Source organism: Nyctereutes procyonoides, unplaced genomic scaffold (assembly GCF_905146905.1).
Source record: "Nyctereutes procyonoides isolate TBG_1078 unplaced genomic scaffold, NYPRO_anot_genome, whole genome shotgun sequence".
NCBI lineage: Eukaryota > Metazoa > Chordata > Mammalia > Carnivora > Canidae > Nyctereutes > Nyctereutes procyonoides.
Genome location: NW_026575047.1, coordinates 29,253,131 through 29,279,864, shown reverse-complemented (window position 1 = coordinate 29,279,864; position 26,734 = coordinate 29,253,131). Strand labels below are relative to the sequence as shown.

Genomic DNA, 26,734 nt, shown 5'->3' with positions numbered 1-26,734 from the left:
AGGAGACCCCGCCCCTGTCACGTGCCCCGGTTCGTCGCAGTCATTGGCTCGCCCTGCCGCGGGCGGTGCGGGGACGAAGGTCAGCCCCGCGGTGCCCGCACCTACGCACAACGCCACAGCTGTCACCTTAGCCCGCCCTTTCCGGCGGAGGCCCCGCCCGCCCCCTGTCACGTGGCCCCGAGCTCGGCAACCAATGGCTCTCCCTGTCCCTGGGGCGTGGTGACGCAGGCGCACTCCCGGCGGGTCGGGAAGGCCGAGGCGGGCGAGAAAAAAGGAGGCGGGCGGGCGCAGCAAGTCCTTAAAGGGGCCGCGTGCCCGGGTGGGGTGCGGGTCCAGGCGCGGTTGCCCGGAGGGTTACCTGCTCGCTCTCCACGCCGCGATCGCCCGGGAAGGTGCGATCCCCGGGCCCTGCCACCGCGACCGGCAGGCCGAGATGGCCCGGGTGAGGCCCGAGGAGCGGGAGGGCGTCCCCCAGGGCCGGCGTGCCGCCGGGGCTTCTCCTGGTGCTGGGGCGGGGGGGCGTCAGCTCGGGGGGCTGTCGCCAGGCTTCATCTTCCCTGGGACGCCCCTCGCCTCTCCCCGACTCGCCGGGGTTCCTCCGCCTGGACTCATGTCCACCTGGTCGCTCGCTCTTCCTGCAGCCCGTGCCCAGCCCGGTGCTCAGCCCCGTGCCGTGCAGCGGCAGGTGCACACCCTTGGGCCCCCGAACACCTCCACCCGTGGGGTCAGGGCCAAGCCTGTCCTCTGGGGCCGGGGACCAGCGGCGCAGAGGAGAGCCCTGGGGGTGAGCCCCTCACCTCTCTCGCCTGGCGCACCCGAGGGTCCCCTGGCCTCACCCAACCCCTGCTTGGAGCCTGGGCACGGAGCGCCCTTCACCCAGCATGGCCCTCACCCCCAGGGACTGAGGCCTCTGCAGCAGGATGGGATGAAAGCACCAAAGACCTAGGTGCACTGGAAGGACCCCATGGACATGAGTGCTCTCAGTCTTGTTCTTAATGGCAAAAGGTTGTCACAGCCCAAGTGTCCATCAGGAGATGGTGGATGAACCCCAAAAGCAACCAGACGAAAGGCCCAAATAGTGTGATTCCACTGACACAACGTTCAGAGAAGGCAGATGCGTGATCTGTGGCCACCAGTGAGGAGTGGCTGCGGAGGAGCCTGTTAGCACACTAAAGTGCTGGTGGTGCATAGTAAGTGACTTGTATGGTACATGAACTGCCCTTCAGTAAAGCAGCCCTTCCTGTGCGCCTGATCCCAGGCCTGTGGTGTGCACCCAGCGACCACTGGCAGCCCCCTCCATCTCCCATGCAGGGATTACCTAGTCCACTAGGCTGCTACAACACTGCAGCTTTTGTCCCAACAAGACCCTTCTCCACACCTTCTCCTGCAGCTGCTGTGCTACTGGTGCTCTTTTGCAGCAGGACTCCTAGAGTGAGCTGTGCATTTGCCCTGCACCTCCTCTTCCTGTGACACCTGCGTTCACCCAGGGGTCCCAGTCTCCCATCTACCGCCCTCGTCTCAGTGGATGTGACGTCTGTCCTTCCACTTACGCCAATGACCTGGGTGCCCTCTCAGCTGCCTGTCTCCCAGCTTCTGCCCTCACACCCCTAAAGTCCATTCACCTCACAGCAGCCAGGATGGAACCATGCTGCCCACAAGCCCGCCTCTCCAGCACCATGGCTTGGCTCCTGCAGGGAAGGAGGCTCCCAGCCCACCCTTGCTACAGGCCCCTCCCTCCCTCTCCTTAGGCTCCTCCACTGCACCTGCAATGCTCAAAGTGCTCAGGCTTCCTGTCACACAAGGTCCGTAAGCGTTATTATTTTTCTCTTTGCCCCAGAACATATGCTCCATGAGAACAAGGATCTTTATTTTGCTTCGTGATGTCAGGCACCATTCAATATTGAATGGTGAATAAATAGAGTTAGCCCAGATGAACGTGTTCGGACCTAGAGGATATTGTAGACGAACCAGGTGGGACTTTCAGAGACGAGGAAACCCAGCAGGACGAAGCACTTCACGTGCCCATCCAAGGCACGTCATGACCCATGTGTGGAAAGGCAGTGACAAAAAGCAGTGGAAGCAGAAGGGCTTCGTGTAAACAGTTAAAGAGATAAGGGAGAAGCAGTTTTCTTGGTCACAACATCACAAGCTCAAAGCCAATGGCATGAAATCTTTAACATAATAAAAGGGAGAAAAACCTGTCAACCTGGATTATATATGCAGTGAAATATCCTTCCCAACCTGAGTTAGGTTGAAATAGAACACTTTCAGACAAAGGAAAGCTGAGTGCATTCATTGCTGACACATGTCTGCAATGGAAGCATTGTTATAGTAAGTTCTTCAGAGGAGGCAGACGCTAGCAGGTGCAAACTTAGATCTATAAAAGCAGTGAAGAGTGCTGTAATGGGCAAATGTGGGTGAGTATAAGATCTATTTTGTTCCAGATTTCTTTTATAAATCATTGACTACTCACTGAAAGCATAACAACGTATTGAATATGGAACATCTGTAGAGGAAAATACATGGCAACGGCAGGGTGCAGGGTCAGAGAGGCAGTGAATGTCCCAGATTCCTATGTTTACATGAAGTGGTATAATGTTAAAGGGCACTTGTGGCAAGTCAAAGAGGTACATTGAACTAGGGCAACTACAGAGGTAGAGCTAAAAAGTCAACAGAGATAAAACAACAATTCTTAGTCTATAGGCAGCAGATAAAGACAAAAAAGATGAACAGAACAGACTGGATGAACAGAAAACAAATAGAAAGGCCACAGATTTAAATCCAGTAATAATAATCATCACAGTACAGGTCAGTGGTTTAGGGGCACCTGGGTGGCTCAGTTGGTGAAGCATCTGCCTTGGGCTCAGCATGATCTCAGGGTAGGGATTGAGTACTGCGCCTGCTTGCAGTGCTCTCTCAAATAAATAAAATCTTGAAAGAAATGTCAATGGTTTAGACACCTCAATTGAAAGGCAGTCATTGTCCAATTGGATTAAAAAGACCCAAGTGTATGCTGTCTACAATAGAAACATACTTCAGGTTTAAGACTTGGGTTGGAAGCAAAAGGGTCAAGAAAGAGGTAACATATGAACACTAAGCAGATGAGGGTCAGAGTGGCTGGGCCCACGTCAGAGATGTTACCAAGGAGTGTGCTTGTGCCTCAGAACACAGATTTTCAAGTGCATGAAGCAAAAGCTCATAGGCGTAAAGGGGACATAGACAAAGTCCCCTGTAAACTTCAAGAATTAAAAAGGAGGAGATCAGTCGGTAGAAGAGACTAGCTGTCCATCATGAACTGGACCTGGCTTGCACCTGCAGGTCGTGCCCTGACAGCAGGCAGATGTGCTTTTGAAGTGCACACAGAACACTCACCAAGGCAGACATAAAACAAGTCTATAACTTAAAACTATTGAAACCAAATGGAGTAGATTTTCCAACAGAATTAAATTAGAATTTAATAACAGGAAAATATCTGGAAAGTCTCCAAGTATAGCTAATAGGCTTCTGTAATCTGTGGGTCAAAGGAAAAAAATCACAATGGAAATTATAAAATATTTCGAACAGCATGAAAATGAAAACAACATTAAAATGTATGGAATGTTTATATTAGAAAGGAAAAGCCCCAAAGCAATAATCTAATCTTCCCTTTAAGAAGCTAGAAAAAGGGATCCCTGGGTGGCACAGCGGTTTAGCGCCTCCCTTTGGCCCAGGGCGCGATCCTGGAGACCCGGGATCGAATCCCACGTCAGGCTCCCGGTGCATGGAGCCTGCTTCTCCCTCTGCCTGTGTCTCTGCCTCTCTCTCTCTCTCTCTCTCTCTCTCTCTCTGTGACTATCATAAATAAATAAAAATTAAAAATATATATATATATTTAAAAAAAAAGAAGCTAGAAAAAGAACAATTAAGCCCAAAAATGAGCAGGAGGAAGAAAACAATAAAGAACAGAAATGAATTACACAGAAGACAGGCAAACAATAGGGAAAAATCAATCAAGGACCAAAAGTTGGTTCTTTGAAATGATCCATGAAATTGATAAGCGTCTAGGTAGGTATCAAGGGAAAAGAAGAAACAAACCAGCAATATCAGGAATGAGAGGGAACATCACTACAGATCCTACAGACATTAAAAAACTAATAGAGTACATTGTGGACAACCTGCCCAACAAAGTGCCAGCAAGTCCAATCCAGCATGCTCTACACAAGACCAACACCATGCGCTCAGGAGGCCTGTTCAACCACTCAAGAATAATTGTGCAATTGTCGGTGTCACCCTTATCAGAACAAAGAGGAGCCTTATGCTAATTTCATTAGATGAAGAAATTAGCATTTGACAAAATTCAACATGCCCTCATGATGGTAACTCAGGAACGAGGAGTGAACTCCCTCAACCTGATAACTGCACCTAAGATAACCTATAGCAGACAGGGTCCTTCATGGTGAGAGAGGATACTTCCTCCCCAAGGTTGGAACCAGACCAGGGCTCCATTCATACTGTGCTGGAGGCTTTACCCCCACAATAAGGGGAGAAAATGGAACGAGAGGCATGGAGATTAGAGAGGGACAGGCAAATGGTCTTTATTTGCAGATGTTACAACCGTGTACACAGAAAATGCTTTATAACACAGCAAAAAGCTACCAGAACAAATGAGCTTAGAAAGGTCACAGAATACAAGATCAATATAGAGGATCAATCACATGTCTATGTCACCACACTGAACAAAGCAGGGAAACGATGAGATGACTTAGGATAAACAAAATGCACCCAGAACCCTGATGCAGGTGAGGTCTGGATATAGAGGACACCGTATTCACTGGCTGGTGGCCTCAATGTAGCTGCAATTTTTAAGTCCCTGTGGCGGACTTAACTGTTGCCCTCACCCAAACTCACGTGGAAGCCCTGACCCCCCATGTGGACTCTATTTGGAGGTGACCAAGGTCACATGAAGTCATGAGATGGGTCCTCATCCAACACGACTGGCATCCTCATAGTAGGCAGGGTCAAGGCCATGGGAGTGCACAGGAAGAAGGCAAGAAGGCGAGAAGGCTGTCCACGAGCCAGAAAGAGGCGGGCAACCGGATCCGACGTTGGGCTTCCAGAACTGGGAGAAAAGGCTTTTCTTTTGTTCAAGCACCCAGTGTGTGGGGTCGTTATGGCAACCTGAAAAGACGATCCCCAGGTTGATCTAGATTCAATGCAATTCCAATTAAAATCTCAGCAGACTTTTTTTGGGTACTTTTACAAGCTGATTCCAAAACTTACGTGGAAATGCAAGCAGTCAAAACAATTTTGAAAAAGCAGAAAATATGTAGAACAAAAGGGATTCATTTGTACCGTACTTTACAGCTGCAGTGACCAAGATACTAGGGTGCTGGCTGAGGACAATCCTAGGGCCGTTATGCAGAGGAGAGCTTCCAGAATGGACCCAGAGGAATACAGCCAGGGGGGTAGCATTATTTGACAGAGACAAAAAAACCTTCAACAAATGATTTGGAACAACAGGATGAACACGTGGGAGGAAGTGGTCCTCAGCCTCTTCCTCACACCGCACATAGAAATTCAGTGCAGTGGGTTACAAACCTAAACAAAAGCTAAAACCGAATCTTCTAGAAGACAGTATCACTGGGACCTTGGAATGGGTAAATATTTCTCAGAACACAAAAAGTCATGAACCGTTAAGAGTGAACTTTACTAAAATTAAAACCTTTGCTGGTCAAGTAACAGGCAATAAAGTGCAAATACACGTATCAAAGGATCTATGTCCCAAATATGTACTGCATTCCTACAAATAAAAAAGTCATCCAAACAAAAAATGGGCAGAAGACTTGAAGAGACACACAACTAACCAATCAGCACATGGGAAGGGGCTCAGTGTTCTTAGCCATCAAGGAAATGCCAGGTAAGCCCATGGGGAGGTGCCAGGGCATACCCACCTGAGCAGCCAGGATGAAGAATGACCACCAAATGCTGGCAAGATGTGAACCGACTGGAGCAGTCACACACTGCTGACAGGCATGTACACCGTCCCCAGCATTGTGGGAGAAACCTTGGCAATTGAAAGTTAAATAAATGTGCAGCAGCCGCGTGACTCAGTTATTACTCCAGACTCAGTTACTTCCACACATTTACTGCAGAGAATGGAAAATAATGTCCACAAACAACTATGCCAGCAACATTCATAGCAGCTTGATTTGTAGTAACTAGAAACTGGACACAAACCAAACGTCCACAGAGAGAATGGACACACTGTGGTGCATGTCAAGTGGATTACTCCTCAGAGACACAGGAGGACCACTGACACACGTGGCCATGTGGATGCCCCTCAGGCATCTGCTGAACCAAGTTAGGCACTGGGAAGCACATGGTCTGTTTCAATACATAGGAAGCCAAAACTAATCTGTGCAAAGTCCCAGTGACGATCATAGGTACAGCCTCCTGGGGCCTGGGGGTGCTATATACCTGGGCGTGGTGCCTACACCTGGTACGCGTTTACCGAAGCTCATCACACTGTTTAGTGAGAGCCGGTGTTACAATAGGTGCAATTGCTACGTCAGTGAAAACACACAGGGAGCCAACAAGATGTCTCGAATCTAAGGCACCCAGGGCCAAGTGCCGAGGAGGCACAGCAGGTGGAGATGCGGCTGAGGCGAGTAGGCATGGGCGTACAGGTGCCTGGCCACCCGTCTACTTAAGATACCCAGCAGCTCCGCTCAGAACATGTGAGCCTGTGCGTGGTGGCTTCATCTGCGAACAGCCCAGACATCCATCCCCAGCGTGGCTGTAACCAATCACTAAGTTCCAGTCACCCTGTGGCTGCCCCAGAGGTGAGCAGCTTTCACCATGACGTGGCCACCACAGTGGACCAGGAGGGACCTGAGGGCAGGAGTGGTGTGGGCTACACGCATGTGCACACAGGCAGGGTATCCTCATGGCTTTGTGAAGCAGGAAAAGGGGAAGTGGCACAGGTGGTGGTCAGAGTGAGGCCAGGGGGGCAGGGGCACACAGTGGAGGGCATGGTGGGAAGGAGCCCCTGCCTCCCTGCACCTAACCTGTGCTCTGAGCAGGGGCTCTGTGTGGAAGAGGCTGCTACCCTTAGCCACGTACGTGCACATGTACCAGGCACTCAGTAGCATCACGAGGCCAATATGCACTGGCGAGTCAGGGGAGAGCCCACTCAGCAGGCCCAGCCACCCTCGCATCCCCTGAAGCAGAGTACTGCTGGAGCAGGGCTCTGGGATGAGGCACACATGGGTGCAACTGTTATCACAGCAGAGCTGCAGGGGCTGCTACGGGGAGCCCCAGGACCCACCCTGCCAGGGGCTCCTGGGGCAGGACTAAAGGGGCCTGGGGTGAGCAGACACAGAGAGGGTGTTAGAATGCACAGCAGCTTCCACCTCACACAGACATAAGAAATAGAAAACCCTTTTATTAACAGGTTTTACATTTACAGTTTATTAGCTAATCAACATCAACATGCAAAAATAAGCGCTAAATACAAACCTCTACGGTATGGTTTTGTGTAAACTACAATGGTTCATTGGATTTGAAAAGTCATCGGTGGTTACTTGGACTGAACTACTAGTTTCTGTAACGAACAGCATTCGCTCTACAGTTACGGAGCCGTCGGCAAGGCCTCTGCAGAACTCGGTCCAGTGGATTTCCACGTGAATACATTCTCAAGCAGGAAATAAGGCGGCACGAATGACGTGACATTGAACCTAGCACACCCTAAGCCCGCCTGGCGGCGGCACAGGTGCAGCCCCATGGGCCCAGCTGAGGACGGCCACCAGGGCGGGCGGAGGCGGGGTCGGGGGCGCGGGAAATCACCGACTCCTGTTTCCCAAGCGGCCGAAGCTCCCTAGGCGGCGGGAAGGTCTCTCTGAAAGGGGAAGGCATCCAGTAGCTCACGCGCTTCAGAGTCCTAGCAGCGGCATGGCTGTCCCCTAGCACGGGCGTACGGACCCGACCCTCCCTTCCTTGGAGTACCCATCGTCGCTCACTGATCTTTGGTCGCAAGAAACAGAAACGCAGGCAGGCAGGGGCACGCGGGGCGGCCCAGCCTACATGATGTACACCTTCTCGGCTTGGGAGAAGTGGAACACTTCTTTGGTCCTCGGGCAAACGACTTTGTCATCTTGGCGGATGGACAGCAGAGACTGAACACAATGTGGGGGAAGGGGGCATGAGGGCACGCAGCCACCCACCCACCGCTGTGGGGGGTGGGGGGCTCGGCTTCCCTCGTGCATGCCACCTCCTGGTCCCCACCGCCCCCACTCTCCAGGGGCAGCACAGGTCTGGGCCCTCCGTACCCAGGGCCAAGACCTGCCCCTCAGGCCCAAACCTGGAGCCCACACCCATGCCCAGCAACCGTGCCCCACACCCCACACCCTGCAGATACCTGGTGCACACTGTTAGGACTGACAGGCATCCCCTCATGCCTCCCCCCACATTCCCAGACCACACCTCTTGCCCCTGTCCCACCCTGGCCTTCCCCCATGTGGCCCCTGTGGCTCCTCACGTTGTAGCCGTAGACGTAGCCGTTGGGCAGCATCATGGGCGGGTTGTTCTCATTCATCACGTCACCCGAGATCTTGCAGACCAGGCGGGAATTGGCACAGTGGGCCATGGGCAGGGGCTGTGCCAGCTTGTTCAGGGAGCGGCTGCAGACGGGGCAGTCAGGGCTCTTGGAGCTGCCATCCTCCTTGTAGCACTGTCTGCATTCAGGTCAAGGAAGGGTCGTGCGGTGGTGGGAGGCACCCCTGCTGCCCTGTGCCCCTCAGGGCGGGTCCCATCATGCAGATGGCCACTAAAGCAGACAGCCCAGGGTCCCCAGGGGCCCAGGTGTCACACTCAGGGGGGACCGTTGGGAGCTGTGGTCAGAACCCCTCAGCTCTGATGGCAGGGGAGCTGCTGTGGTGCCACCACACGCATCTGGAAATAAGAGGAGACACCTGGCCGGAGACAGCTGGGGCACAGACCAACAGAAGTTGGAGCAAATTCTCAGGAATCACCCTGGGAAACTGTTCCCAATGGCGCCCAGTCCCAGCTGCCAGAAAGGAAGCCAACACTGGCCTTGTGGTCATCATGCAATGTGCCCAGCAGTGTGTGGGGAGTGAAGCCTCAGTGTGCAGGGTGCAAAGGTCTCTACAGCCTTGTGAACCATCCCGGCTACCCCAGATGGGGCCTTAGGTTGGAAAGGGCACATGGGAGCCCCTGGCCGCCAGAAGGATACGGTGTCTTTATCGCCGAGAGGCCAGCCTGCAGTGTGAGGGTGAACACAGAGTTGTTCCCCAGCTGGTGCAGCCGGTAGTTGTCATATCGGAACTGTTGGATGAGCATCCGCCACCGGGCCGGGTCCAGCAGGTCCTGGAAGAGACAGGGCAGAAGCATGTTGGGGACACTCAGGGGGACGGTTCAGGGAAGCACACTGCTGTCCCCATCAAAAGCAAACAACAAACTGTTTCCATGCAGGTGAAAGGCAACAGAAACCACAGCCCCCCGAACTGACAGGCGCCCACCGGTGAACAATGCGAGGTGCCCACAGCCTGGACTCCCAAGTCTGCTTAACGGACCGCTGATGTGTCCTGCACAGACACAGATGCTAAAGGGTGGGGGTCCGGTGGCCTCCTGGCAAGAGGGGGACTCAGTGGGCAGAAGGATGGCTCAGGATGGGTCAAAGCACCGAGGCTTCGGGGGAACAGTCTCACTCCAGAAAGTAACTTGCTGGGCCAGAACCACCCCTGCCTGGAGGCTGGAGAACCTCGGGACAGGACTTGAGCCTGGTCATTGTGTGTCCCAAAGCTTCCCAGATGCAAAGTCAACACAGGCTGGAGGGGAGGAGGTGCGGGGTCAAGGGAGCACCACAGGGCTTAGGGCAGACATCACGCTTAACTCCAACATTACAAAAACAGGTCTTTAGTGTTATTTTTGTCAAAGCAAAGCCACAAAGGACTCAGCGCACATTCCAGGGCTCCACACACCCCACCCCCCTGCGACCCTTGGCCTTGGGACTCCGGTGCGGCCACCTCTCCCTGACCAGAGCACTTCGTCCTGCTTGTCATGTGACCCAGGCAGACACACCTGTGACTTCCTGCCACAAGGGGCTGAGGGCAAGGGCTCTGTCCCCTCAGCATGGCATGGCATGACATGGCACTGCATCAGCACATTCCTGCAGTGTCCCGGGCTCCCTTCCTGGGCCCTCCCCTCTGTGTGCACCCTGGCTGTCCGTGTCCATAGTGAAGAGGCTGTGTGGCTGTGGGCGGTGCCTACGCCAACAGCCTTGATGGCAGCCGTGGCTTCTCTTCCACGCTGCCACAGTGCCTCCCAGGGGGTCAGCTGTCCGGTCCTTAGGCAGTGGAGAGCAGCATGCCATCATGAGGCATATCTGGTGAGGACTGGCCCATGCTCTACAGATGCACCGAGTGGGCATCTCACTCTCTAGGGCAGGCCCTTTCTGCACTTCTCACAAACCTTCTCCAGAGCACAGAGGAGAAAGTGTAGACGCTGTCAGTTAAACCAAGTTCAGGTTCATTCCTGCAGAATCTCCATGACCCGAGGATTTATTACAGGACATTCCTGACACCAAAGAACTATGTGAGTCCCATGGGGGTGGAAAAGCTTCCAGATGCCTCGCAGAAGGCCTGTGGCCAAGTGTTCCAGCCATCAGGAGCTCAGCTGCTGGTGAGGTGCAGGTGCTGATGCCCACAAAACCACAGGGGGCAGGTGGGCCTTGGGCAGAGCCTACCATCAAGGCTCAGGGAACAAGCCCGGTTCAGCCCACAGAGAAGGCGGTTTCTTTCACTCCTCCTCCAGGACAGCCACATCATGGCTGAGCATCTCTCACTATGGATGGGGTCAGGTGAGGACCTACAGGCACATGGGGTGGCAAGGGTGGGGTCTTCGGGAACTAGTTTCCTTGTAAAAACAGAGGAGGAAGAGGGCTTCTTCCAACCCTGCCAAGGCCTTGATCTTGGGCTTCCTGACTCCAAATAGTGAGAAAGCAGCCTGTGAGTCTGGGATTGTCATAGCACCCCAGACACACGAAAACAGAAAACCAAGGGTGGACCTGTAGGTGTGGCCACAGCTGGGAGAGCGTGGGGGTGTGGCTAAACAGAGCCCATGCAGCGGGAGGAGCCCCAGCCTGCAGAGCAGGGTGGCATCGTGCAGGAGTCATGGGGAAGGCAGCATTAATGCACGAGCACACCAGAAACAGGACTGACACTGTCCCTAGGCCAAGTACTAAAGGCGTGCCTGGCTTCTCTGGACACATTTACAGTAAAACATGGGAACAGAAAAATAACGTAGGGATGGAGCTGCTCATCTAAACAAAGCAGGACTTGACGATTTGGAAACTTCCCGTCTTGTGTTGCAAACCACGAGAAAGCCACCCCAGAAAGAACACCATGGGTGTGGCCAAGTGAGGCTTTCTAAGGACACCAGTGTGGGCATGACCAAGGGCTGATGGCCAAGGACCCCCAAGCGGGAGGAGCCAGAAGGAATGAGGGAAGGCTATCCCAATTTCTAGGTTCTCCAGGAACCTGAGCTCTTCAGCTCAGAACACAGGACATCTTTCAAGACAAGGGAAGGATCCCAAAGGCAGATGAGAGATTGTGAGGGCTGCCCTAGGTTTCCAAAGGTTTCCAGCCGTCACCTGGTTTCAAGAAGCCAGACACCCTGCCCAGCAAAGCCGAGTGGGCTGGCCAGTGATGCTGCATGATGACGTCCCGCCCAGACCCCTGCATGGACCCACAAGGCCAAGGGGAGCAGGGGAGAACAAGCCCTGGAAGAGATGGCAGAGGTCAGGAAGGACACTGGCAGTGGGAGAGAAAGGTGAGGGCAAAAGGTGAGGCACTCAAGGCTGCAGCCTCTCGTGCGTTGTTCTGATCCAAACTTCTTACTGGCAAAGCGGAAATGCCAGGGCCAAAGCCCAGTACAGTGTGTGTCACGCCCCAAGCAGGAGCACAACCACAGACCAGGTCCTCCCCAGCCCCGAGGGCCCACAGGCACAGGTTACCTTGTACGGGGAGATGTGCGTGTCTGGTGGAAAGGCCAGCATGCCCATGACCTGGCGGACCTCGTCCAGCTGGCTCCCCTCAGCCTGACTGAAGTGCTTTCTTGCATGTCTAGAAAACATTTTGGGTCGTTTGAGTTTGCTTTTTTACCTTTAAGAATCTGTGCTCAGCATATGCCAAAGCCTCAGTGCCAAATGAGCCCCACCTCTGTGACCTGGGCCAGGGTCTGTCAGGACCTCAGCTCAGCAGGACCCCCTTCCTCAAAGGAACAGAGACGGGGACTTGGCTCAAGGCACGCAGCACAGAATCCCATTCAGAAAACACCCAGAGGCATTGACCCAACTGAAAAGGGCACCTGTCCAAGCCTTTACAAGTGACCCTGGTGTACATGAACCCACACCCCATGGCACGAATTATCAAAACGCCCCCCCCTTCCCCGCACAGTCCCAGAGAACCCAGAGACAGTCCAGCTCTCCCAGTTCTGCAATGACTCCCCATCCAATTTCCAGAGACAGAGCCAACCCCCTCCCCCAAAGGAGCAGTCTTCACGGGGCTGGGCCTTCCCGTGCTGCCTGCACTCAGGGAACCCCACGCTCCCATGCCTGCAGACCAGCTTCCTCCCTAAAGGCTCCCTCTGCCCACGCTCTAAACACCACATCATGTGTACTTGGAGCTGCCCCCACCCCTGGGCAGGTGGATATAGCAGTAGAACCATGGTCCTGAGCCCACATGCTCCATCAGCCTCGTGCCAACAGAAAGGCTGAAAGGCTGAGTGTACTGGATAGAATGGAGCCTGGGTGCCAGGCGTCAGCACCCTGCTCCTCACAGGCAGGGCCCAGCCAATTCAGGGCAGACCTGCTGGACACTCCATGCTTCATCCCCCAGAGCCTATGAGGCCTGTCCCATCAAAGTCAAGGAGGCAGTCTGCTCCCTGGTAAGAACTGTGTGCCCCTCTCTACGTACCTCACGGCGTCTAGTCTCTTGTTCTGCCGGATGAGTTCAATGAACTCCTGAATCCTTAGGCTGAACTCCAGGCAGCTCTGGGGGTAAAGACAAGACAAGGCTTGGGGAGAGTCACCAGAGCCATGCCCACAGGCTGACCCCACCAGACCAGCTGGACACTGCACACCCCGCCAAGGAAGCTTAGAGCCACCAGGGAAATGGGTCTGATAATAAAACTGTCATCTCAGCCCACCGTCAACTTTCCTGGCTGTGATGCACGCGGGCTCAGCCTTCCAAGCACAGCAGAAGCAGTGCTGCACCCGGGGGCCGATGGCCCTGAGTGAAACCCATGGGCTAGGCTTGGGAATGGCGGGACAGGCAGGCACGGGCATGGGTGGGCAGCCAGGCTTCACCCGAGGGTAAGCAGCAGCCACGCATCACCATGAGGATGCTGCAGGCTGTCAGCAGTTCAGGGGGGCGTGGGACACGACTTCCCAGGTGAAGCAAGTGACCCCATGAAGACAAGTCTCCTTCCCTTCATGAGGACAAAGCAGCTCTCTGGATTGTTTGTTTCACTGTTATGAAGTCGTAAAAGCACGTGGGCACGCACTCAGACCCTTCCTTTAACTGTATTTGGCAACTTCAGCCAGAAGGACCTTGCCTCCGTTGGCCTCAGAATTCCGTGAGGCATCCCACCTCCACCTGCTCTGGGAGATGGAGGCTAGCTCCGACCTGGGGCCTGACACCCAGTGGGAGGAGAGGCGGGAAAGTGGTTCCTCACAGAGGAGTGTGAGCAGGAGCAACGGGAGTGGAGCAGGTGAGGGAACCCAGGTCCCTGAGCAGGGACTGGGTGAGGACTCTTGGGGGGAGGGTGAGGTGGGGACCGTCCGTAGTGGGACACCTGGGGGGAATATTCGGGGCAGAGGAAGAGCCTGACAGTTCAAAGACCCTGGCAAGAGTGGGTAGGACAGGAGGCACACAGAGCTGGAGAGTTGGTCAGAGCAGAAAGTGGAAGCCCCAGGGTCTGAGGAGGGCACTGGGGTATGACAAGTCTGGGATAGCAGCTGCTAGGAGGAGGCACTGCTATGCCAGGTGGCCCCGTGTCTGATAGGCATCCGTCCAACAACTTCACACGGGGTTCTGAGGAGACGCTAACAGAGTGCCACCAGTGGGGTCATTTGTATGGATGCTAACTCTGCTATCCTAGCAACGTCTAATCTGAGTTCAAACTCTTGTGGCTGGGGATGGGAAGGCAGGCAAAGTGAACTCTTGTAACTTAAGACGAAAAGTTGGATCTTACAAAGATGGTAATTTAAACTATAATGTCTCCAACATGGTTTCAGAAAACACTCAGTGTTTACAATCAGAAACAGAATATGTAGAATTAATAGAACAAGAGAAAAATCTCTGCGTTTTCCACTCATTGGCCATCCTGCCTTCCACAGTATCTGAGTCACAAGATGACGTGGACAGATATTCTACACAGCAAGTCCATTGGTCAGACCCCAAACATCTAACTCTTACACTCATGTGCCAATAGTGGAATTTCCTACCCAAGCCTCCGTGCGTGCACACTGGCATTCCCATGAAGCACTGCAGCCAGACTGCGGGACTGTGCCCTCTACCAAGCCCCTGCCCTGTTCCATGGACACGAGGGTGGCGCACTGGCTGACGTGACCTACCTTGGAGCCTACCAGGCTGTAAGAGGTGAAGGTGCAGAGAGCACCCCAGCTGGTGCCCAAAACGTCCACACCACAGGTCCTCAGAGCAAGGCATGTTTTCCTGGCCTGGCCCCTCCTCCCCTGCCCTTTGCACCAAAGCAGCAGTCTGTCCTGACACCCAAGTGGATGGAGGAGATGCCACGTGCTGAGTGGCAGGCATGCCACAGACCAGCAGACAGAAAGGAGGCCCCAGCCCCAGTGATGAGTTCCCTTTCAAGGCCAGACCAAGAGGCCATGAGGCAGAGACCAGTGGGGAGATGCCCTGCCTCCCCAGGGCAGCTGATGATTGCCGCTTCTGCACTCAGGGGACACCAGGAGGGAGCCGCCAGGTGGACATTCTAGATGGACAAGGTCATAGTAAACGACATGCTACAGCTTTACACAACTGACGTGTTTAAACATGTTCTAATATCTTAACAGCTCTGTTCTAGCAGGTCACCTTCCAAACAGTTCACTAACAAGCAAGTACGTATGTACTAAACTTAGGTACTTAGACTCAAACGTAAAATACCATGACTCCAGGTGATCATGCCAAGCACTGAGGGCTGAATACATTCTTCATGTGCTACCTGCGAAAGGCCTGGCGCTTGCACATTTGTGACCCATCCGGCTTTCCTGACACGCAGCACATACACTGTTGTTTCAACTGTCCATAAGCTCTGGAGATGGGACTTGACGCAACAGATATTCACTCAGCACACCTGTGGTCTTAGAAGTATTTTCTAACCACAGGACACATGGGTCTCAAAGTTTCTTTTCTTGCCTAGAATCTCATGACTGCTGTGAAGGATCCATTGTTGTCAAACTCCTGTCTCCCCCCCGCCCGGGCCTGCATGTGTGAGCTCCCATGTGTACACACACATATGCATGCTGTATGGGCACTCTGGTGCCCTACCCTGCTCAGCTGATATTTTCTAACAAGCACGTTTTTGTGTCATTAGCTTGTCTTCCCAAACACTCTGAGATAGCTATGCTCTCTCCAGTTAAATGGCCAGGTAACAGGAATCTGCTATCCATGGATTTGGCCGCCTGCCCACCCCACTCCCACAGCAGCTGCAAGGCCCCGCCTGGACCCGGCCTGTGTGGCGGTGCCCTTGCCAAGCAGCAGTGTTGTCTGGAGGTACCAGGGCTTGCAGAAACTACCTGTCAGGATGGAAAGCCTACTTTCCTTGTGACGGGGTTCCCACTGTGCGGCACAGCTGTGGGGGCTGCAGCAGGAGAGCAGGGTGAGTGTTACATACCAATTCTGGCTTTCCTTTTATGGTTTCCATACCAAGATCCTCACTCTCTTTAGGGGAGCCACTGGCCACTCTACTTTTCCGTCCCGTCTTCACGTCGTGCTCGCTTTGGCGGCCCTGAGTGGCAGAGAGCGTCACCCTTGGCTGGTGACTATGTGCACATGACAAGCTCAACCGGGGAGAGGTTAAAGGTGCTCGGTTTAGAAAACAGAAAACAAACAGTTTTTCTAACGGAGGCAGGGGAAGGTTAATTGAAGTTAAACATTTCTGCAAGCCCCATGGTGACAACACCTATCAATAAGCATGTTTAGATTCTATAATTTATGATTAAGTGTCAATCCGTGAAGCTGCTTGTGGGTCTCAAGAACAGCTATATTGGAGAGTATCCCAGCCTAGAACTCTGCCCGATGGACAAGGCTTCTGGAGGGGGGCTTCCTCTATCAGTGACCAAGGGACTGGGGGCGGGACAGACCCAGCAGCAGCTAACAAGCTGAGCACACGCAGGCAGTTGGCACCTCGCTCCTTCAGAACCTCATGCTCAGAACACATGGCCAAACCATAATGCAAAAGGGGGTGCACTTTTCAGGGATTTTACCTAAAACCCAAACACCGCAACCAAAACAAAAATTCTGAACCCACACCAAACCCAACAACCCCACCCTCTGGCCCCAAAGCACAGAACTCCAAACTCACAGGTACAGGCGCGTGGGTTCCGGGCAGGTGCCGGCCCCGCCCCTGCCCCGCCCCGCCCTGCGAGCCTGCACACCTTCATCTTGCGCAGACGGGACTTGTTGTCGTGGCACCAGGCCAGGCAGGTGGCAGTCTCACGCCTCTCCAGGGACTCCTCCACTTCTTTGGCCGTCAGGAACATCTCGATGTTCACCAAGTCCTTAGGGGAAGGAAGCAGTGTGCGCTCAGAGCACTGGACGCCCGGACCCTCCCGGGCTCCCCCCTCCCTGCACTCCTGGATGCCCCCCTCCAGCACACCCCACCTGGGCAGTTCCTCTAGCTGCTCCTCCAGGTTGAGGGGCCCTGGGACAAGGGGCAGGCCCATAGCGGGTGGATGTCTGCACACTGGCCAGGGCCTGCACTGCATTAGGTAGGATACAGTATCCCCAGCACAGGTGGAAGACTATCCCAAACCAAAGCCCCAACCCAGACCCTTAGGGGCCCCAAGCAGAGGCCTGAATCCATTTCACCCTTCACGATAAACCTGGGAACCCCAGCAACCCATACCCTCACTGTTTTGTTCCCTCCAAAGATGTACATGAATGAGATTTGTGAGGAGCAGCAAGGGTAGATGGGTAGGGCTGTCTCTGCCTCCCTGTTTACTCTCTCCCTTTCTCTGCTGCCTATGGAGTCACATTTGCTGAGCTCTGGAAGATCCAAGCAGAGCAGGGACCCAGGGTCACAACATCCACAGGGTGCCCAGGGCCTTAAATCCCCAACAAAGGGTCAGAGCACAACCTCCTTGCCACAGAGGCGGGGAAGAGAGGGCCATGCTTGCATTGCAGGAGGGGGAGCAATTTGAAGAAAACAAATTTCAAAGGATAAATTTCTCTCCCATCTGGAATGACTAGAGCAAACATGGTTACTTAAGCTCAGTTTCTCAGAGAAAGGAGGGGGAACATCCAACACAAAAAATTCCCTTGAATTCTCTTCAGGTATGTTCCAGTGACTCTCAGGCCTCACGCCGAGCACCTCAGCATGGGGAAGCACAGCACATGGCAGCTTTCTTGCCACAATGCCTCCACCAAAGGTCTGCCTGGGGCCAACTGAGTTAGGGGCCAGCTCACTACAGGGCTTGCGTGTCTACGCAGCCACAGCCGTGTCCTGCTTCTTCCAGAAGCAGTGTCTGGAGAAGGAACACAGTCCTTCTGGTGAGTACAGCATAAGACACGAGGTTTCAAGTATAAAAGTAACCATGGTGAAAGCCAGAAACTTTTCTGTTTACATGGCAAGAAGTACATTATGGCTAACAATGCCACAGTTAAAACTAGACATTCATAGCAAAGTGAACAAGAAAAAAATACTAATCAGAATGCCATTATGTGGCAACCAAGGGCCAGCAAAGTTACTGCTCGGTGTCTTGCCATGGATAAGTAATAGCTGGTCAAGGGCAGGAGAGCCCCTGAACAGAAGGCAAGGGCTGTGAGGTGTCTGGTCGGCACACTGTACCACAGCTCAACAATGGGCAGTCTGGGGTGGGTCACACAAGGGTTCCCAGACAGATCCCCAAACTCACATGGCCGGAGACCCCACGAGGCTCTGCTGGCCCCACATCCTGACTGCCAGCCTGTCGGGGCAGCCAGGTCGGACAGGGGCAGGCCTGACCCTGCATTCCTTGGCCCTTCCCACCCCCATACTTTACCCTCCTGACACGGGACCTGACAGGGAGTGCTGGGCACCGCAGCCAGCACCCTGGCCCTACATCATCTCAGAGGTCAGCTGTTCTTGTGAACCATCTCTCTGGCATTTTCTCTTTTCTAGAACCTTCCCACAGGGAAACGCTAGGTCTCCTATATGAGGGTCATCTTTCTCTCCTTATTTCCCATCTCTAGTTTTCAGTTTTGCTCTTCTGCCTGTGCCTCAGGGCCCACCTGCGGGTCCTTGGTCTGTAAGGCCTCAGGGTCTGGCCTCTGACATCTTTCTCCTGCTGATGTTTCTCGGGTATTCATAGACCTTGGGGTGTTAAACCAGATGACCGGAGGTGGGACAACATGGCTCACACACACCACAGCTGGAAATGATGCCAGACTACCAGGTGTCCACCCCACGTGAGATTCCAGCACTGTGATTTCTAATGCAGAAGGGCCAGAGATGCCAGCAGGGATATGCTTGTCCACCAAGACCAAGGCTCCGAGTGGTGGGCCACACAACCCCCATCTGGGCTGACCCCATGCACTCTCTCTTCATGGCATCTTTTGACAAACAGAAGTTTTAAATGTTAATGAACCTGATATATCAGCCTCTTCATTGGTGACAGCACCACATCCTGTCAGAAGCCCTCACCCCACCCCCAAGGGCGTGAGGTTCCTCTTCTGCTTGCTTCTAGAAGCAACCTTAATTTCTATACATACTTTGAAGCTGGAGGTTCCACAAGGAAATCTCACAGTGCCCCCTTTACAGGATATCTGAGGTGTGACCACCCCATTACCTTGAATCACACAGGACAGCCTCCTGAGTTACCCATGCCCCCATACTCTGTTCTTCACAGAGCAACCAGAGTGAGCCTATTGAACTCAACCCCTCCCCTCCCTACCCTGCACCCATCTCAGTCAAGGGGAAGCCCCACTCTATGAGTTCTGCAGGTGCTCAGACCCCCATCCTAGTATACAGCAGCTCCCAGGTCTGTCCTGGGAGCTTCCTCTCATCTCTGCAAACCCACCCCAACCAAGTTTCTGAAAATCACTAGCCCTCCTGCCCCTCTACCCTATGCACCCCTGTAAACAATCCTGTTTGACCTCATGCCTCTCTCCCCCTCAAAGCACACATTCCTCCAAGCTAGGAACATTTGGCCACAGCCTCACAGTAGCGGGGGAAAAAAGGGATGGGGTATCTGTGAGCACCCAAATGACTAATGCAGATGAACAGGCTGTGCCAGTCATACACAAGGTCAAGAGAGCTGGTCAATCAGGTACAAGCTGGTCGTGCTAGATAGGGAAGGAAGACAGGGTGAGGGATCTCTGGGTACAGGGTGGAGACCAGGGTTGGGGAGGCAGACACTACCCAACAGCAGAGAGGCAGCTCCCAGCTAAACCAGCCTGAAGGCTAGAGAAAGGTGCACATGGGTCTGTGAAGCCCTGGTACAGGGAATGAGAGCACTGGGTGACCTCTACCCCATGCCAGGATGCCTTTGCCACTGCCAAGCAGCCTTCTTTCTGAAGCTCCAAGCTGCCTGGCTTGCACGTGCACTGAAGGCCAGAGCATTGTCCATTCCTACACCTGTATCATAGGTACCACTAAAGACAGACAGATGGAAAACACACCCCACCCTGGAAAAAAGATCTCACACCAGTAAAAACAATCACAGGAACACACCTGGTATATATAGAATGGGAAAAGTTCCCTTCCGCATTCTTCCTCATAATAACATGTTGCCGAATGAGAAGCACCCCGAGTCGTCGCCTTAGTTCAACCACTAGATCTGGATCACCTTTGCAAGAAGGGTTTAGGCCTTTCTACCCGATCCCAAGAGCTGCTCTCCAAAGGGCTAGCTTGCACAGCTCACAGCGAACTGGCACATTCCAGGACGGCCCAGCCCTGGGGAGGTGACAAGAGGCCCCGAGTGCATGCCCACCTCGATGCCGCTCTGGCGGGCTAGCTTCACGGCTGTGTTGTAGTAGCCACAGCGCAGCAGGTGCTCCACCATCATGCGATCCATGCGCTTCCTCTTCCACATGCTGGCTGCTGCGGGCTGGTCGCTGCTATGCTCTTTGAGGTGCTCAATCCTGCGCTTGCACAGCTTGGCACTCTCATCCTCCGCCTGGATGGACTCCACTGCCTGAGACACATAGCAGAGACTGCTCAGGATGGGACAGTGACCAGGCTGCCCCGACCTGGAACACTCACCAACAGGAGGCAAGGAAAAATCAGGGGAAAAGGATGGGATGTTCCCGCACTCGGTGACAGAAGCAAATGGGAGCGCTGTCCTCCCACCCCACCCCCACCCCAGCGCCACCCAGGTTTGGCTACACCTGTTGTTACCTCACACCTACCGCTCTGTGCACTTGCACCTTCTCTTCAGGGATGGTACTTCTTTATGTAGTCTGGGGCTATGCTACCATATACGTATGATTTTAAATTTGTTATGGCTTCCTAGTTAATTAAACAATCTGTTATTATTTGCAACTTTCCATCTTTTATATTACTTTCTCCCTCAAAGTCAAGTTTGTTCAAAATGAACATGGCTCTGTAGAAACGTTGTGTCAGCACTGTCCCGGATAGCAGCTGGCTCTCCACTACTTGACGTGTGGCCAGCACCACAAGGAGCCAGATTCATAATTTCCTTCACTGCGGTGTGGATGTCATGCCTGGCTGGAGGGGCCAATGCACAGCACACACCCAGCACTCTGGCCGGCCCGTATCATCCTCAAGCAAATGCCACTCCCCTCTACCTTCCACTTGCTGCCAGGGTACCTGCTGCTCTTTTGGAACTGGTTTTCTTACTCCAGCGTTTTCAAGATTTTTCTCTCTTTTCAGTTTAGTGATGTGAAATCCTAGGTAGATTTATTTATCCTATTTAGGACTCTGAACTGGTGACTTCCATCAGTTCTGAAAATCTGGGGACTCTTGCTCCTGTGCCATCCCCCCTGACTTAGGTCACAGTATCTGCTCTGGTCTCTGAGGCTTCCCACTCTCTTAGGTATCTCTGTCTTTTTAGCACTCTCTGCTGTATTCTAGATAATCTCTTCACACCTACCTTCCAGCTCACAAATTCTCTCTTTAGCTCTGATTATTAAATGCTAAAAAGTCTGTTATAAGGCAACATTTGAGTTTTTCATTTTCAGTTATTTATACTTTGAGTTTTATTTGGTTTATTTTAAACTCTCAGTCCTACTTCATGCTTTCTGTTCCCTGTAAATATTCTCAACTATTTAATCTTTAGATGCAGTAGAGGGTGGTATCTGAACTCTGTGTGGTGTGTGTCGTTTCTGCTACACCTCAGCTGTGGCATCCTTTGAACCTGGTGACCCTACATCACCAACGTGATGCTCTGATGGTGTCCTCCACCTGAGACATACGTTTCGTGTGCCTGGTGCCTGGAGGCACCACCAGCCAGAGCCACGGACACTATGTTGAAGAGGAGGGGTCTTGGCTTGCCCTTACCTGACAGGCAGTTCTACCGGGCCCCACTGCCCACCCTAGCCTCCCCACCTTGGCTGGCCCCAGTCATGGGGCCCAGTGCAGCCCCACGGGCAGCCAGGTGGGGGCAGAGGCGGGGGGGGGGCTTCTCTCCTCCTGGCCCCTGCCCTTGGGTTCTGATGATAAGCTTTGTGTTTCACAAGCCCTTTGATACATTCAGTAAGATGTTTTAAAATACCTTGTGGCATTCTTTGGGTTGTTCAGAGGCACAGTACTGCACTCTACCTACCTCTCCCAGAAATGAAAAACTCTCCATGAAGTTCTGAGGTGAAATTCTAAAAATAACAACTCATTTGCCTCCCATCTGCGTGTGGAACCCCCTGAAGCCAGGCCTGCAGGAACAGGAAGCCAGCCTGCCAGCCTCACAGAGGCTGCAGAGCACAGCCAGCCAGGAGGGGTCGCCTCTCCCACACACTCAGGGTTGCCCCCAGCTCCTGCAGAAGACACCCTCTCTTCGGGATGGCCTGGGCACACAGTAAGGCTGGGCCTGTGAAGCCATGTGACAGCCCGTGTGGAGGCAGGCAGGCAGAACGGTCCAGAAGCAATACTGGCCTTCCTCTTGAGGACGCTGAGCTTCTCCACCACGCCGTCCAAGAGGCTGACTACGGAGTCCACGGCTGGGCAGCTGCTCAAAGTCTTCTCCAGCTCGGCTACCACCATGGTGACGTGGCTTGTCTCTCGGTCAATGTTCTTCTGAGCAGCCCGAAAGCGTTTATTCAGGGTCTCGTAGGGCACCTGGAGAAGAAAGGTCACTGGTGTGTGGGATGACCAGACCCCTTCACAGCATCTGGTCAAGCAGAAGTCCTTGGCTCCCAACACTCAAAAGCCTGACTAAGGCCCATAGAAGGCCTGTGTGATGGAGGGTCCTTCGTGTTACAGAAGAGGACGCTAACAGAAAGGTGCAAACTGTCCCCAAATCCAGAGCTGATACAGCTCCATTCTTTCCAAAGGGCACACTGACAGAATAATCCCAAAGTTCATCCAGAATAACAGTTAAGGAAATGACCAAAATCAGAGTAGTCCCAGGGGCGCTGAGGACGCACAAATAAGTCAGGGCATCAGCACCGGCAGGAAGCTACAAGGGCGTACTTAACTCCTCTCAAACCATGCTCCTTTGCCCCCAGTCACAAAAACCACCTTTCCCTACAGAATACGTCACAGATAAAAGACCCATGAAGGGATGACATGTCGCTGTGGCCCTTCTGTCCTTCCAGAGACAATGATTGCTGACACTCCTCCCAACCCTGCTCCTCAAATGCTGCTCACACAGCATGGCCACCCTGGTGACCAGCAGGTCACTGTGGAAGTCTTGCTCTGCTACAAACCACACTAGGCCAACACTTCCTCTAGAGTGGTACCCAGTGATGGGGAAGGACCCACTCCCAAGGGGCACTGCCAGTGACAAGTGCCGGGCACCACGTGCAGTAAGGAGGAGCATGGGATTCCCAGGAGCAGAGACACCAAGGGGACAGCACAAACCAGAAGAGCCCGGCCCTGGCCAAGGAGGGGCCACTGCAGCAGGTCTTGTCTCCAAGACCTGGCCAGGCCAGTACTGAACTTGCACCAGCTGCCACTCCCTCTTCAAGCTCCCCGGGGTACAGGTGGCAGCGGGTAAACATTCCTGTCCACACCTTGGGTCTTACCAGCTCATGAGGCAGAATGCCATAAGACAAGCCATGTACTGCAACGTGGGCAGGGCTCATCCCGAGCAGCTGAGTCTAACAGCCTTTCATGGTAGCCATGGTCTAGCATAAGCAAGACAGGAGAGTCTCTGAGACAAGAGGAAGCAAAAGGGCTGTCCTTAACATGGAGTGGCACCCACAACACCAATACAATGTCACCTGCATCTGAGGTCTATCACCTAACCAGGCCTGTCCTGGCTTCACAGGCCCTCAAGAGTCTTCCACTCTTGGTGCGAGGATCAGAATGAAACTTCGAGGAGATGACCAGACACAGACACCCACCCCATCCTCCCTGTCCAAAGGAACAGGCACCCTGCCCAATTTTGGGAAAGAGCCTTAGTTTTGGTAAACATATCTCATAACACAGCACAGCATGCAGACCTAGGTGTGTGCATTTAGGACACTCCTCCTGGACAAGAGGGGAGAAGCTATCAGTAGAGGCCGGGCATTGGTGGGATGCTGATGTGTGCATCCTCCCTTTCAGAATCTTGGGTTATTTTCAGATCTCCCACCTAATTCAGGGGCCCTGCAAACTGTCTGCAAGGATGGGCATGTGTTTCCAATCTGACCTGGCTGACACTTTCATACAACACAATAAAAAGAATTACTAAGAAGTGAACTGAAACAAATTCCATGATGCATGATAACAAAAGCTTCAAAGTCTTATTTTCAGATTCAGATGTTAAAATTACATTCAATGAACACCATAACATAGTTAAATGCCACATAGAGCATTCAGCAGGAGACAGTACGGCACATCTCTGGCTCTCCACAGCTGAAAAGCCAGGTGAGAAGCACATGAGCACCATGACACATGCTGGACACAGCCATGTTCCTAAGGACCAACAGGTCTCTGGTGTGGTCAATAGCACGGGACTCACCAGAGTGGCAGGTCTCAGCGTCCTGCCTTTCGCAGATGACACCTAGCCTGAGGCCCATCCCATAGAGCCAAAGGGGATGTAAAAGGAGACTCCAAAGCAAGCACTACAGGCTTAGGATCTCCATTTTTAACTTTTACCCAAAAAGGAAGCAGGAAATGCTCTAGCATTCACCTTCAGTCCATGGTTGATATTGTAAGGTTACAAAATCAATTATTTTCTCTTTTTTTAAAAAAAAGATTTTATTTATTTATTCATGAGACACACAGAGAGAGGCAGAGACCTAGGCAGAGGGAGAAGCAGGCTCCATGCAGGAAGCCCAACGTGGGACTGAAGGCAAACGCTCAACCGCTGAGCCACCCAGGCTTCCCAATTACTTTATCTTTTGATGAAAGAAGTCAACTCAGGATTTCCTCCCCTTCTGAGATGCACTGCTAGGGGCCATGAGCCCCACCAAGCTCTTCCACCATGTGGCCTGCATCTTCCCCCACACCTGAGTCAGTCCCCCAGCCTACACTGCTGAGTCTGACCTCCAAATGGCTGTCAGGCGCTTTCTGTGGCCACTCCTGCCACAGAGGACTCACTACCTGCCCTCAGTGCTCCAGCTCCACACCTGGTCACAGGCTCCATAGGACTGAGCTCTCAGAACCTCACCTACTGCCTGCACCTGCACCTGTCCCATGCCCCCCATTGGTCTGGTCCACAGCACCTCCCCTCCCTGCCAGCACCTCCCAGAATCTATGTCCTGGGAGCACTAAGCAGCCTCCTCTGCCATCTTCGGACCATCACGGGGCACCAGGCAGCTGGCCCTGGAAAGCTCTTCAGCCTCTGACTACAGGGCACCAGCCTGGGGTCTCGGCCTCCCTGCCTTTCCCCAACTGACCCTGCTGCTCAGTCACCAACAGCTCCTTCACAGCTTCCTTCCAAATGAAGGAAAGGAATTTCAGAAATACTGAAGACTCTGAACCATGGTTAGTACCCACAACCCTTTTCTAGAAGGAAAATCACAGAGTCCTCAGTGAGACACATATAACAAGACCAATGAGAGGAAATAACAAGACACAACAAAGAGCGGTGAGGAAAGAAACCAGTAAAAATATAGTCAAACTATAGGAAAAAACCAATCCACAGCCTGAGAAATGTGGATAAGGTGATTCTACGTCTAAAAGATTTTGAAAGAATTCCAAAATAAGAGGCAAATATTAGAACTATACTCTTATATGCACAGACAACAAAACTAAAAGTAGACCAATGGGATTACATCAAACGTAGACTTGAGCGAAGCAAATGAAGCAACTAACAGAGATGGCTGCCCAGGAAGGGGAGAGCACCATGGCAGAGTGGCAGGTGGAAGGCTCCACCTCCAAAGCAAAGACACAGATGGACTGACCCCAACTCACAGTGGGCAGACGACCTGAGCAGCCACTTCTCCCAAGAAGATACATGGTGGCTGACCCGCATGGGGGGGGGGGGGGAGCAAGGAAGGCAGTGCTGAGCAGCACCAAGTATCAGGGAAATGCAGTCAGTAGCACCAGCAGACCCCACCTCACCCCCACATGGGATAGCTGCTCTCCAAGGAGCAGACACCAGTGAGCCTTGGTGAGGATATGGGAAAACTGAACCCCTGAGCACTGTGGGGGGTGGGTTCAGCTGCCGTGGAAAATAGCATGGCCAGTCCTCAAAAACAAAGCATAGGATGACCACATGGCCCAGCCATTCCATGCCTGGGTACGTTCCCAGAACTGACGGCAGGGTCCCAATGGTCATAACAGCATTGTGCACAGCAGCTGAGACGTGGAAACACCCATGTGTTCATGGACAGATGGATGGACAGATGGGAGGATGGATGGAGGGACAGAGGGACAAGTGAATGAATGGTCAGATTCATGGACAGACTTTAGATGGACAGATGGATGGATAGATGGATGAAAGGATGGACAGATGTATGGATTAGTGGATGGACGGATGGATGGACAGACGGATGGACAGATTACCAAAATGTGGTGTATACACCCAGTGGAACATTATTCAGCCTTACAGAGAAGGAAATCCTACCATATGCTGCAACATGGATGAACCTGTAGGACGCTATGCAAAGTGAATAGCCCGTCACAAAAAGACTAACCTGTATGATTCTCTCATATGGGATACTGAGAGAAGCCAAACTATCAGAAACAACACAGAAGAGCAATAGCCAGGGTTTGGGGAAGAGGGGAGTGGTTTAATGGTGCAAGACTGAATGTGTCCCTCCCCTCCATAATTTATATATGGGGTGGTATATGGAGATAGGACCTTGGGAAGTGAGTGGGTTGTGCAGCCCTCATGCCTGGGGTCAGCACCCTTTAAAAAGGACTGTTCACTATTTTCACCATGTGTGACACAGGAGAAGATGGCCTTCAG

General features: G+C 53.0%; 1 protein-coding gene across 2 annotated transcripts in view; it reads right to left on the bottom strand.

The window, feature by feature from the left end:
• Positions 1 to 7,403: 7,403 nt before the first annotated feature.
• Positions 7,404 to 26,734, bottom strand: part of MAEA (macrophage erythroblast attacher, E3 ubiquitin ligase) — a 35,590-nt gene continuing 16,259 nt past the window's right edge. The window contains exons 2-10 of one of the 2 annotated variants that reach the window (XM_055326045.1): positions 22,323 to 22,509; positions 20,210 to 20,409; positions 16,676 to 16,798; positions 15,913 to 16,026; positions 12,972 to 13,048; positions 12,011 to 12,119; positions 9,230 to 9,363; positions 8,516 to 8,711; positions 7,404 to 8,153 (exon numbers count right to left, since the gene is read on the bottom strand). In XM_055326045.1, coding sequence (XP_055182020.1) covers positions 8,058 to 8,153; positions 8,516 to 8,711; positions 9,230 to 9,363; positions 12,011 to 12,119; positions 12,972 to 13,048; positions 15,913 to 16,026; positions 16,676 to 16,798; positions 20,210 to 20,409; positions 22,323 to 22,509 — 1,236 coding nt within the window. In that variant the 3' untranslated portion in view covers positions 7,404 to 8,057. The remainder of the gene's footprint in view (positions 8,154 to 8,515; positions 8,712 to 9,229; positions 9,364 to 12,010; positions 12,120 to 12,971; positions 13,049 to 15,912; positions 16,027 to 16,675; positions 16,799 to 20,209; positions 20,410 to 22,322; positions 22,510 to 26,734) is intronic. The other variant, XM_055326046.1, reaches the window with a different exon arrangement.